This window comes from Eurosta solidaginis, chromosome 1 (assembly GCF_040869045.1).
Source record: "Eurosta solidaginis isolate ZX-2024a chromosome 1, ASM4086904v1, whole genome shotgun sequence".
In the NCBI taxonomy this organism is placed as follows: Eukaryota; Metazoa; Arthropoda; class Insecta; order Diptera; family Tephritidae; genus Eurosta; species Eurosta solidaginis.
The window spans coordinates 384,218,954-384,232,185 of record NC_090319.1 but is presented as its reverse complement, the minus strand read 5'-3'; the positions used below and the strand labels follow the sequence as shown (position 1 = coordinate 384,232,185).

The 13,232-nt window shown below is 39.1% G+C and overlaps 1 protein-coding gene across 1 annotated transcript; it reads left to right on the top strand.

Annotated features, from left to right (window-relative positions):
- Positions 1–12,136: 12,136 nt before the first annotated feature.
- Positions 12,137–12,880, top strand: LOC137245444 (uncharacterized). Its single transcript, XM_067776117.1, has 3 exons — positions 12,137–12,413; positions 12,475–12,630; positions 12,697–12,880. The coding sequence occupies exons 1-3, from the start codon at positions 12,152–12,154 to the stop codon at positions 12,759–12,761; spliced, it is 483 nt and encodes a 160-aa protein (XP_067632218.1). The 5' UTR covers positions 12,137–12,151; the 3' UTR covers positions 12,762–12,880.
- The last annotated feature ends 352 nt before the right edge of the window (positions 12,881–13,232 follow it).

The following is a 13,232-nucleotide window of genomic DNA, read 5'->3' as shown; positions in this document are numbered from 1 at the left end:
ATATATGTACTGCTAAGCGACAAACTTTAAATACACCTGTGAAATTGCTGCGCATAAATTTTGTCCTACTAAATTTCAATACGCATTATACTTAGATGTAACTGAAATATGTGTCTTTTTTTCACCCTCTACACTAATTCTATGTATTCTATGTGTGTCCACAATTCATCGCAACTTATTCAGCTATATGTTATACTCTATGGCCATCAGAGCGTTGTGTCTCCGCTTTTCGGTAGACCCTGTTGCTGTAGCTAGTTGTGTAACCACAGCCGCTAGATGGGCATTGTTTACTATATAGTTTGGCAGCTTAAGTAGAGGTTATGTTGCGAATAGAGTGGAAGGCAGTGGACTAGGCAGTCGAATGTCATATAATGAAGGAGTGGTGTTCGGAGTTTTTTCAAAGTTAAAAAAAAAAAATGATAAAAGCTTTAATATAAATAAAACTATTGTTTTAATAACAACAAAAACGCCATATATATTCTGTATACATTAATTGGCAAGGATTATCTCACTTTAAAAATTGAATTAAATTATCTAAAGTTTTTTTTTTGAAACTGAGTCGAGAACTGTGCGTGTGAATGTGCGAATTTTCACCGATCAGCTGTTAGTTGCGCTACTTGGTAAAATTTACAATGTCTCCTAAGCATTATCTAAGCGAGGATAGGCTTTTTTTTCACGCACAAACGAAACGTATACGCGCGTAAAAAAAAACGGCTATTATATAGCATTTGCGTGAATAAAGAAACTAATATTTCTCTTTACTATAGTATGTATACATAAAAGCAGTGCGCGGTTGCATTTTATCTGAGTTGCCATAGTAAAATTTTATTATCAGTTATTTGCAGGCACGCTTAACCAACGAACCGATATCATTTCGTTACGATAATTAACGTTAATGAACGAAACAAAGTCATTTCGTTTCGTTTATTAACGTTAAGAACGTCAAATTAACAAAATGATTTCGGTTCGTTTTCTGCCATATCAAAACGAAATCAAATCGTTTATGTTGATTATTAATTTCAAACTATGCTGGCAAAGCTGATTGGTGGCGGAGTCATTAAAGGTGAAAGCATTAGCCAAGCTGATCGCAACTTTTCTCATGAATTTTGACAGTACGAACATTTCTCAGAGTATTTTTGACATTACTACCAACGAATTACACAAACAAACTACATGGAGTTTGTGTGTGTATGTCCGCTCGCTGTTACCACCTTACGGCTTCACCATGGCTATAGCATTGCCAGCACAATTCAAACATAAAGTATCACGTTTTTAACGTTAACGAAAGCTTTTCGTTTCGGTTAAAAACGAGATACAATTTATCTTGATAATTTCTTTATCGATAATATTTCGAAGTGTTTCAACGGAAACGGTGGAAATTTTTTGATAAACGATTAGCTTAACGTTAAGATGCAACCCTGGTTATTTGTATGCAATATTTTACTTTTGGCAACTCTGTTCGATCGTCATCGTGTCGTGATCACGGTCGTTAAAAAACGAGCAATGATCGGCTGATGGTGGGCCCCAAACGCATTGCAAAGGACTATTGTTGGAGTACTCCAACATGAAGAAAATGGAACACGTAATCCAACAATTTTTGCAGGGCTATCTTTCGATCTACCACTCCATTCATTTAGGACAGACATTTTGGTGAATAGCGAGATGGATATGGTGAATGGCAAGATGAACATGGTGAATTGTTTCGCTATTAATGCCCCGAACGGGATATTGTTCGGGTTTTACGCAAGATATCACAAAATGGTAATTCTTTACTTTAGCTCACAACTGCTAAAACTCGACCAAAGGACCCAGGACCACGAATCCGAAAGCGGAAATTCAAAATTGTATTTCTGTCAAAAGTTATTTCCGAAAAACCGATCAATTTTTATAACACAAATTTATATAACACAAAATTAAAAATCCCTTTGTATACATTCTGTGTACAACATAATTATAACAACCAAATGAAAAGTTTCAATTTCTCTTGCAAATATTGCTTCACAGGGACAAAAAGTATTGAGAGAAGTGTTAAAAGACTCGTATTGACCACGACAACAACAATCCAATGGCGGAAAAGAAAAAAATTATCTCTGTCGGGAGATATTTGTAGTTTAGGTTGGAGATTTTCAAGTGGTTGTGGTACCCACAAAACAAATTGTGAACATATGTGTTTTTCGGGGATATAGTTTTGGTGTCCAAACCGGTTTGGACCCATCCTGGGTAATTTCTTATAAGCGCGGCCAGAGGCCGCCAATGCAGAAAGGTGGTCTATGCAAAAATATTATTGATCGCACCACCGGTTTCCGAGGACCATTGGGTAATTTTTCGGTTTTTTGTTAATATCTTTTTAACGAGTTAAAATTTTTATTTTCCGCCTTCGGATTATTAATACTGATGTCAAGACGCGTCGTTTGACACCTCTCTGGATATTTGTGGTAGCGCATTAGCGGTCGACCCCTCAACTACACTTTTACCCAAAATTTTAACTACCGTTTTCGGATTAAAGCCGGAGTCATTGGTGCCGTATGTCGTATCGCTGTATCCGTATCCCTAACGTAATCAGCTGTTTATCGTTACGACGGTAAACCAAAACCCAATTGGTTGGCTACGACCTTAGCGGCACCAATAATCGATTGCATTGATTCTCATAAGATAGGTCGAATCAGCTGTTATAATGCTACCGATACGGTTACCGATAAAGCACCAATGTCTCCAGCTTAAAGCTGGAGTCATTGGTGCCGTTTGTCGTATCGCTGTAGTCGTATCCCTAACGCAATCAGCTGTTTATCGTTACGACGGTTAACCAAAACCCAATTGGTTGGCTACGATACGGTTACGACCTTAGCGGCACCAATAATCGATTGCATTGATTCTCATAAGGTTGGTCGAATCAGCTGTTAAAAGGTTACCGATAAAGCACCAATGTCTCCAGCTTAATGAACTTTTGGTCGAAACCGCGTCTTTTGACACCCCTGCCCATATTTTGGACGTGTATTAAACAGTGTCCCTCTGTCGTATACAAAATACCGATCGTCGTACCGCTTATGGTTTTTGTTTAAATAGTTGCGTTCCAATGACGCCTGAACCAGATACGAATAGAAATTTAACCATGCAAATGCACCAACAACGTTGTGATCCTGATATGTATCTGGTTCAATTTCTGATCCGTATAGTAATTCTGTTCGTTTCGTTTTCTGTAGTAGATTTTTTGACAGCTGACCACTTTTGAATTGGTAGCACTCATGGCTCAACTATATGGTTGGGTCATCTCTACAGCACCAACATACCTTTATTTAGATTGTCAAAATCAGCGTGTTGGTGTTAGACGAATGTAATGGAATGGAAACATAAAACTTGGCAGCTTTTGTGTGGAGCATGGTTCAATTATATGGTTGGCTCATCTCATCAGCTGATTTTATTTATTTCATTGCATGGCCGAAGGGATTGTCAAAAGGAGATGGCAAACTCAAAATGAAACCAACACATTGGCAACATTTTCTTAAGGCTCCATTACTGATACTTAGCATAGACTTGACTTGACTTGGCGTAAACTTGGCAACTTAGCCACGATTATACTCCACTTAGCGCATACAATCTGGCATCATAATCAGGTTTGAAATTTACTTTTAAATAAATGTCAATTTGTATGACAAAATGTTAAAATGACATGGAAACAAACAAATGGCATCTCAAAATGTAAACGTCACTTAAAACTTACATAGAAAATCAAAATTCAACAGACTTCTAAGTCAAGTTAAGTGTTGCCAAGTTTTGAGTAATCAGTAACATGCACTGTTCATTTAACAGAACTGTAAGTGACAGTTCTCAAGTCAAGTCAAGTCTATGCTAAGTATCAGTAATGGAGCCTTTACACATACAAAAACTGCTAAGTTTTATGTTTCCATTCCATACCATTCGCACCAACACCAATACACAGATTTTGACAATTTGAACAGACATATTTTGTTGCTTTACAGATGAGCCAACCATATAATTGAACCATGGTGTTGAGTAAGAAAATGTTGTCAATAGGGGGACTCATGAAAGCATATAAACTTATAAGGTGTAAAATTATATCCATTTACACACGCTGTTATATGAACGCACCTAGCAATATTCTTTATAAACTTAATTGTTTATCAGCTGTATTATTGCCAAAAAAAATATTTGATGGTTATACAAATTAAAAAATGCCAAGATTAAGTGAAGATAAGATATACTTGTAAATGACTTGCTGATGTTGCAGATTTCTGATGAAAATGTGAAATGAAATTTATACAAATTTGTAAATGATTTTTCATACAAAATTTGACGTTTACACACTTTATAAGGCATTTATAAGGTTTCATGAGTCCCTCTAATGTTTTGGTTTCATTGTGATTTTGCGATCTCCTTCTGAAAATCCCTACTCCAGTGAAATGAAAAAAATAAAATCAGCTGATGAGATGAGCCAAACATATAGTTATGCCATGGTAGCACTGAAATAAATATGTGTACATCTGTGTATACATAAAATATTTCGCCATATTTAACAGCAAAAACACGGAAAGAGTAAACAACTTGAAGAAAATGAAGGAAAATAAATAGTTTGTTTACATGCGAAACTATTTAAATGTTAATAATTTTTGTGTACGTTTCTTCTTATTTTCAACAAAAGATATGATTTGATCGTGAGCCAGAGCTCGATAACTCAATGGAACGCTCCTAATATCTCTAGCCTGACACTTTAGGAAATTACATTTCCGCTTGTACGAGTACAACAACAACATCACAAAATCACGCATATCACCGCAGTTGTTGTTGTTGTATTAACGACAAAGACATTCCCTGAAGGTATTGGGGAGTGTTATCGATGTTGATGTTTCTTTACCGGATATAGATCCGGTGCGTTCCGGTAACAAAGCACCATTAAGGTACTAGACCGACCATATCGGGAAACGATGTATATGATCATATTAAACCTTCTAGGTTGATCCTAAAATGGGTAAAAAAATACCTGTCCGGTCAGGCGATACGAAGTTTGAATTCATAACCATCTACATCCCCCCTGTTACTTGCTGGCGCAGTGGATATTGCCCTCACATCATTACTCTTCTCATTGGTGAGAATCGCATTATTTCGTCAACGTCGAAAAAGGAAAGTGGGCTGGATATACATCATTCACAGACAATTGTTTTGCTACCACCCCCTCGCCCTGACTGCGTGTGCTCGCTTTATTTCCGATGTAAGAATTCCTGGCTTTGACACGGTCAATCGCAATAGATTACAGCAAGACTTGGAAGGATCTACCCTTCCTCCTAGTGACAAACGAAAGATGGACCGCAAATTATTTGGGTGGTCGACAGGCATCGGTCTTGTTGATGAACTTAATATCAAGAAGAATTAAACAAAGGGTGAAGCTGGTTGGTCATTTTCGTTTAACTTACGCAGATCAAAGCGTATTTTCCTACCAGAAGGACTTACCACTGTGTCATACGTCGATGACTGCACGATAATGGCAACAGTTCTTGACCATCACACAGGTGAGCTTTGCTGACTGACAGCTCGCAAAGGTCCAATGGTAGGAGCAATCGGTTTTTCGCCCGCAACTCACTAGTTTGGGGATGTCCGGGGAAAATCTTGTATGAAGCCATTTTACATTTTCAAGGTCGGGGGGGGGGGGGGGGGGGGGAATCGGGGTGGGTACACCAATTAACCGTTCGATGAAAGCATGTATACAGATTTTCCCTCGTTCACCACCGGATCCACCTTTGTATCCCGAGAGCAGAGGAATGGTATCGGGCGCGTTCCTAAAGGTTGAACTAGCCGGCCCGTGATGACCTCACATTGACTGAATGGGTCCGTAGTGTTGGATTATCTCTCTGGTCTTATCAGTTCTTTGCCTTGCCGCAATATTGTTTGTCGACGGCCACAGTATTTATGTTTTGGAAAGAGCAGACGGCATAACCATTGGCCATTCACGTCGATGGCACATTGGTCGCAACTGATCAACGTAGCAGGAAAGGCGTGGACTGTAGCACTCTGCTGCAAAATCTCTAAGATCAAGTGCAAGTCTTGCGACATTAAACTAAGTTGCTCATATCTCTAAAGAGAAAAGATTTGAGGGTCTTACTAATAGTCACCAGCTGCTGTCTCCAGTCCTGCGTTCGCGAGGTCACGGCTATGATTACCAAGGGGCAGAGTTATCAGATCTCGAGGCAGCAATTTGAATGAATCCTAGAAAACTTTTAGTATTTTCCAAAGGACGCTACGCTTACTCAGTTTCCTTTTTTTCGACCTTTAAGGTGAACTTATTGGAAAAATTTAATTTAACCCTAGTTGGTTGGAGTGGCGAGTCCCAATTGACTCCAATTAGCGCTCATGCGCCGCTTTGACACCACAAACTCGTGAGTTAACCAATGAAAGGGTGTTGTAAGAATACTAATGAACATTTTCATGCGCCTCAAGGAAAAACCCGTCCCCCTATGTCCATCCCGTGGAGTTTATGAATTTGACAAGCTCTTCCGTCCTAACATCCTTGAGTTCTGGGAGGCTTTCGAAAAAGGGCTTTCCAAGAAACTTTATTCTGCTTCGACAGTGTGCTGGGCATTCGCATTCGTTTCCTCCGCCTCCGGACGCTTGCAGCTGCGACAGGAGGTATTGTGTTCCAGTCCCCATCCGTGCCGCATGTACCCCACTTGTCCAATGCCCGTTTCTGTTCATCTTAACGACAGCTACCGATAGTTTTTCGTTATATAGTGGCCACATGCTCTTGGAAACTCTACAGGTCCGCAACCGATTCCACCTATTGTTGGCCTCACCCAACGAGTGCTGGGAGATGCGACCCTTGATGAGCCCCAGAGGTGCAAGGACCTCCTTCGCTCCGGAGACATCAAGAGCCGCTCAGCGCCGTGCCAGCTAATCCGCCATCCCGTTACCCTGTATGTTTCGATCCCACGGCACCTATATCAGGGTAACGATCTGCCGGCTCGCCAGAATCATGGCGCTCTCCCTACACTGCCCAACCAGGTCTGATGATATCGTCTCTGACCCGAGTGCCCCAAGAGCCGCCTGGCTATCGGAGGAAATGGCTACCCTGTTACCGTTACCTTTGATATCCAATAACGCTTTGCACGCCTCTCGGATAGCGAAAATCTCAGCTTGAAACACACTTGCCGAGTCGTGAAGCCACATACATAAGGACGTGGGCGGGACAATCGCATATACTCCCGCTCCCACTCCCACTCCGCAAGCCATTTTGGATCCGTCCGCGAAAACCGAGATGTCGAATCTCTGAGTGATCCCCCCATCTCTCCTTGTGGGGAAGAGAATTGTGTAGTTTGTGTCGAAGACTTTCCTTGGACATATGTAGTCCGTTTTTGACAAGATTCGGGAGTCGTTAATATTGAGCAGGATAAGGTCGTGCCCGTATGTATGCTCCCTCCAAAGGCCCAACTCCCGAAGCATTAGGGCCCCTTGAGATGCCGTTTTCTTGAAAAATAGATCTAACGGTGGAACATTTCAAATCACGTTTAAAGCTTCCGAGGGACACGACCTAATTGCCCCCGTGATCGCTCCGCAGGCAGATCGTTGAACTTTCCCTAGCATGTTAGTTATGTATTTCACCTCTACCGCCTTCCACCATATGAGTGCCCCATATGTCAGAATTGGTCGAATAACTGCCTTATACATCCAGGCCATGAGGTCTGGCCTCAGACCCCACTTTTTACCTAGCATTCCTTTGCAGGCATACATAGCCCCGTAGGCTCGTTTGACTCTGTGCTCTGTGTTAAGCCTCCAGTTCAGCTTTGGTGTTAAAAAGACTCCTAGATATTTGGCCCTATCAGAAAGACTTAACTCCTGGCCATCAAGAGTGGGAAGGTTAAAACTTGCGATTTTCGTCCTAGTGGTGAAGAGCACTAGTTCCGTCTATGAGGGGTTAACGCTTAGTCCGGCGGTCTCGCCCAACTGCTCAGCTTCCTCAGTGATCTCTGCATGATCCCACTAATTAAATTGGGACACAGACCAGATACCAGTATTACTACGTCATCCGCGTAGGCCACCACTTGAACCCCATCCTTGTTGAGTTGACAAAGTATGTTGTCTATAACGCAAAGCCAGAGCAGTGGTGACAAGACCCCGCCCTGAGGCGTCTCTTTCCACTGATATGCCGTGACCTCACTAGCCCCCAGTTTAGCACTTATCATTCTGGACCGCAGAGCCGTCCCTATCCAGTTTACGATAGGTTCCTCTATTCCGAGTACATGAAGGGCGCCTTCTATTGCTTCCAGCCGGACATTATTGCAAGCTCCCTCTATGTCCAAGAATGCAGCCAGGGTAAATTGTTTGTTTTCGAAGGACGACTCTACCTTGTGGACCACTTCATGTGAAGTGGTCTCTGTTGAGCGGCCCCTGAGATAGGCGTGTTGGGCTGCTGACAGCCCCGAGGTATCCCACCTACCGCGAATGTGGACGTCCAGTAGTCTTTCAAACATTGTTTACTATATAGTTTGGCAGCTTAAGTAGAGGTTATGTTGCGAATAGAGTGGAAGGCAGTGGACTAGGCAGTCGAATGTCATATAATGAAGGAATGGTGTTCGGAGATTTTTCAAAGTTAAAAAAAAAATGATAAAAGCTTTAATATAAATAAAAATATTGTTTTAATAACAACAAAAATGCCATATATATTCTGTATACATAAATTTGTAAGTATTATCTCACTTGAAAATTTGAATTAAATAATCTAAAGTTTTGTTTTGAAACTGAGTCGAGAACTGTGCGTGTGAATGTGCGAATTTTCACCGATCAGCTGTTAGTTGCGCTACTTGGTAAAATTTACAATGCTTTCAAACGTTTTTAGAACAAACAACGAAAGATTGATGGGTCTGATCATTGTACAGGTCTACAAGTAGGATATGTAGCAGCACGCACATACACAGCCACGCTCACCTGATAAAATGCTTGTTCTTGTTCGTTTTTTTTTGTGGATGCTATTTGGCACTGTTGTACTTCTTAGGACCAAAAAAAGTTTAGTAGCTGCTATCGAAAACTGCTTAAATTTTTTTTCTTATATTACAAAGAAATATACTTATTTACTTTCAAACGAGCACTTAATTACATCTCTCTTTAATAACCATATATTTTGGACAATTTTAATTAACAAATTGTGATACTTTATTACCGGGGACGATTGCTAAAACGCCACCAAAACCGTCGGGGGAGGTATTAATAGACGCGTTTTGGCCTCGCTTCCAATAATTCGAATACTTTTTCTCTTCGGACTATTGACAACAGGACAAAACGCGCGTATTCATTTTTCTTTCCGCTTTTTTGGACGGGTTATTGCAGTCGACCTAGGTTTCAAACTGTTTTTCGCGGAGAACTTTTGAACGGGTAGAAAAACTTAACTCACGTCTTTGTATTCTTAATACTGAAATAACTACGCGTCCTCAGATACCCCAATTGAAGACTTTTTTATAATTTTCTGAAGGACCCATATGGGTGCACTTAAAATTTCCTACTAAATTCGTTCAAAAAAATTTACCATCACAGCAACCCATATCTGATATTCCGATCCCTTTTTTGCTTCCCTGTGTCGCTTTCAACGAAGCAACCCCGGTAATTTTGACACTTCGTTCAGTGTCAAAACTCATGTTCCACGCAGGTTCCACGCTAGTTTGACACTGACCGAAGTGTCAAACTGCCGTGTGTTAGAAAGGGAAAGAAATTGTTTCCCTCTCATACATATCATACTTGTAAACCTGTACAATGGGTCTGATATCCTTAGGCTTTTCATGTCCCCTCTTATTGGCCTTTGGGATGAAAACCACCCTGCTCCCACTCCATTCCAGGGGCACATGATTAAGTCGAATGCAGGCTTTTAAGATGCGTAATTTAACCCTATCTGTTGTTGTCTTAACGTCTTTACTCAGCCTTAACTGTTTACTGTTTCCAACACGTGCATAAAAGTAAATATTTTTCATTATTATGTTCAACACTGACACGAATGTACTTTTACCTTAAAAAGTAAGCTGATAGCACGGATAATTGAAATTAATAAAGAAAAAAGCACACTCGGTGGTTTTTAAAAAAAATTTTATATTTTTATTTATTAGTCATTGTATTTACGCTCTGATACCCTACAATCCGCATAGTGTACAATAGTTGTAGTGAATAAAAATTTTGATTAGAGATACTTAATATGTAGTAGGTTAATATCAGGAATTACAACACAAGTTAAACATTTCTGAACTGTTTTTTTCTGATTTAAAAACTTCTGCCTTCACACATGATCTAAAAAGCAAAAAAAAAAAAAAAGAGTACAATTTTAATGTTGCTTCGCCCGGGATCTGTACCCAGGGCGTTTGCTGTGAATAGCGTATCATGCTACTACCACACTCAATACAACGAGCAACAGCCTTGACTCCAAATTAATTATCATATCACTCCAAAAAGTGTAATACTGTATAATACAGCAAAAAACTTTGTACTCTTTTGGTGCCAAATTTGAAAGTACACCAAAATTAGTTTTGATATTACTCTGAAAAGTACGAACACAGCACTAATTTTTTTATGTGTTCAATTGTACATAACCTACTGAGTTTGAATAAAGAGTTTTCTGAATAAGAATTTGGATTTTCTGCTTAGCTTGAATTGTGATGGCTGTCGTCTCGAAAATTCGTTCGAAAATTTCCGAATTCAATTTACTTCATTCTGAACGATACATTTTTTTTTCAGACCTTATATCGAGGAAGATAATGAAGCTTCGGGTCAGAGGTTTAAATGTTGGTTTTTTTGCCTTTCCTACCTTGAGGTGCACGAGAGCACTCCCTGGGATCTGGCGAGAAATTTTGGAACAGCTATGATGGGAGACGACTAAATGAACTCTGCGTTACTAGAATAACTAATCTCATATATTTGATAGATTTTATAGTAATAATAATTTGTGTAGATATACTTCCGAGGAAATTTAGACCGAGCTCCTTTTCCAATTTTTAAAATTTTCCTACAAACTGGTTAGATTAACACTTTTTATGCCAACTTCAAATAGCATGGATCTAAGCAGATCAATGAAAAGCATTCATAACTCCTATCGGTAGGCCAGCGACAAAACGATATCTTTTGCTTATTTGAGGATCCCAAAAGAACTCTTTACAGTGGAAACGCGTTTACGTTTTATGGCTTCTAAGGATACGTTTTCTATTGATCGCTCATTCTAATTTCAAATGTGTGAACAATCGAAATAGATAAAATAATAAAAAAAAAAAAAAACACTCCTCATCAATCTAGGACATTGATCAGACAAATAAAAGCGTTGGGCGCGTGAAATTTCTAAAAATGGGAGGCGTAGCATAACTTGATTAAAGTTCAGTTGGTCTTATATATGACTACCAATAGAAATTTGACGCGTCCAACGCTTTTATTTAATTGTCTGATCAACGCTATAGATTGATGGGGAGTATGATGACTAGTACCTAGGACCTACCTAATTATTTTGTAGCTTTTAGTATTATTATTACTTCATGTAAGTATTGTTTTCAATAAAACCGTTTAACTTAAATTTTTTTTTTAATTATTTTATTTTCAAGTTTTTAGTCTTTATTTAATTGCCTATTATTTCTCATTCTATTTAGTTCATTTAGTGACTTATTATTAAAAGGACTCTTTCCTGACAATTTGTTACAATTTAAGTCCTCAATACATAATCCTTACAAAGACTTTACTAGACTCTGCGCCACGTTTGTTTGTCCCTCGTCCAACTCCAAAATATTTGAGCCAAATCGGACCGCAAATACGATTTTTGTGAATATCTCGATCCTTGCGCCACCTAGCGGCGATTTTTTTCTTATTATTGCATTGTCATCGGGTTCTGAACCATATTCCAAGTTTCAAGCTTGTAGCTTATCGGGAAGTTACTTAAATTTCAATTACAAAATTCGTTCACAACGGCCGTGCAACCTGTCAAGTCAAGCTATATAAAACCGTTTAAAAAGGTGTTGTTTGCTCACCACTCGTACAAATATAAAAAATCATATGCACATTAATACAAAATTGTTTAACATTAGAGTTTCTCATGAACTAAACATACCGCTTATACTTGTGTACAACGCAAACAAGCGGCATAAATTCTTTCTTAATAAAAGCTCAACCGATCAGCGAATTCAGTACGATAATGATTTCTGTTCAAGTGTTTTGTTGTTTAGCGCTATTGGCTACATTTGCGGTGCAAGTTGTGTTGGGTGATCCAATATCATGCCCAACATCATCCAAACCACCACCACCACCTTCATGTATACCAGGTCTTATAATCGATTGTGCGTTCTCAATCATAGATTTGGTATGGTCTCTAAACGAAAAGAACCAGTGCAGTTTTTCTGTGAACAGGTGTGTTTTCAATCAACAAAATTGTGAGCTTTGGCGACAGGATCGTCCCTGTAAGTGTCTTGAATTATGTTATATATAACTTAAATTATATTTTATTTATTCTATACATAGTACTTAAAGAGGTATCCAAAGAAGCATGCCAACCTTTTTGCGTAAATGATTGCTCACAAGCACCAAATGTAACCATCTGTGCGAATAGTGACAAAGGTCCCTGCACTTTCCCAAGTCAATGTGAATGGGCCAAATATGTCTGTAATACTGGACAATGTAAGTTTTGTAAATTAATATTGTGAATCTATTTATTGAGTAAATTAATTACTTTCTCCTATTTAGATTGGCAGCAGGATGGTCCAGCTCCCTGTGGTATAAATCCCCAATCATGCCCAATTTCCAATTAATGGTGTATGGATATTTCTGAGGCATTCTTCAGAATGTTTCGATAAATTATTTTTTTATTTGTAAAATGTTTAGTAGTTGTGTTGCGTTAAAAATAATAAATTATCAAGAAGAAATATTAGTTAAGAGGTCGTATTATTTACTGGGACCAATTGATTTTTAATCTGAATTTTCGAATAAGATCGAAACAAATGAGAGTATTCCTGCAATCACCTGCAATGAAAAGCCTGTCAACAAATATTAGTATGTCTTGAAAAGGCTGTTCAGAGTCTGCATAAAACACCTAGGTCCGTCAATTTGTAGGAATAATAAAAAGCTGCTCACCTTAAATTGGAAGAGAAGCTCTGACTATATCTTCCCGGAGGTATGTCGCGTTAGAAAGTAAGAGTGGTTGATGCTACAACGTCCTCCACTGTCGGTCGATTTGTCCTCGGTAGCAGCGGACAATTGAAATTTGAATGTTAAATAATTGC

Coding starts and splice junctions, on each gene's coding strand:
- LOC137245444 (XM_067776117.1), top strand. CDS start 12,152: ATGATTTCTGTTCAAGTGTTTTGTTGTTTAGCGCTATTGGCTACATTT. Junction 12,414..12,474: donor TTGGCGACAGGATCGTCCCT/GTAAGTGTCTTG, acceptor TTCTATACATAG/TACTTAAAGAGGTATCCAAA. Junction 12,631..12,696: donor TGTCTGTAATACTGGACAAT/GTAAGTTTTGTA, acceptor TCTCCTATTTAG/ATTGGCAGCAGGATGGTCCA.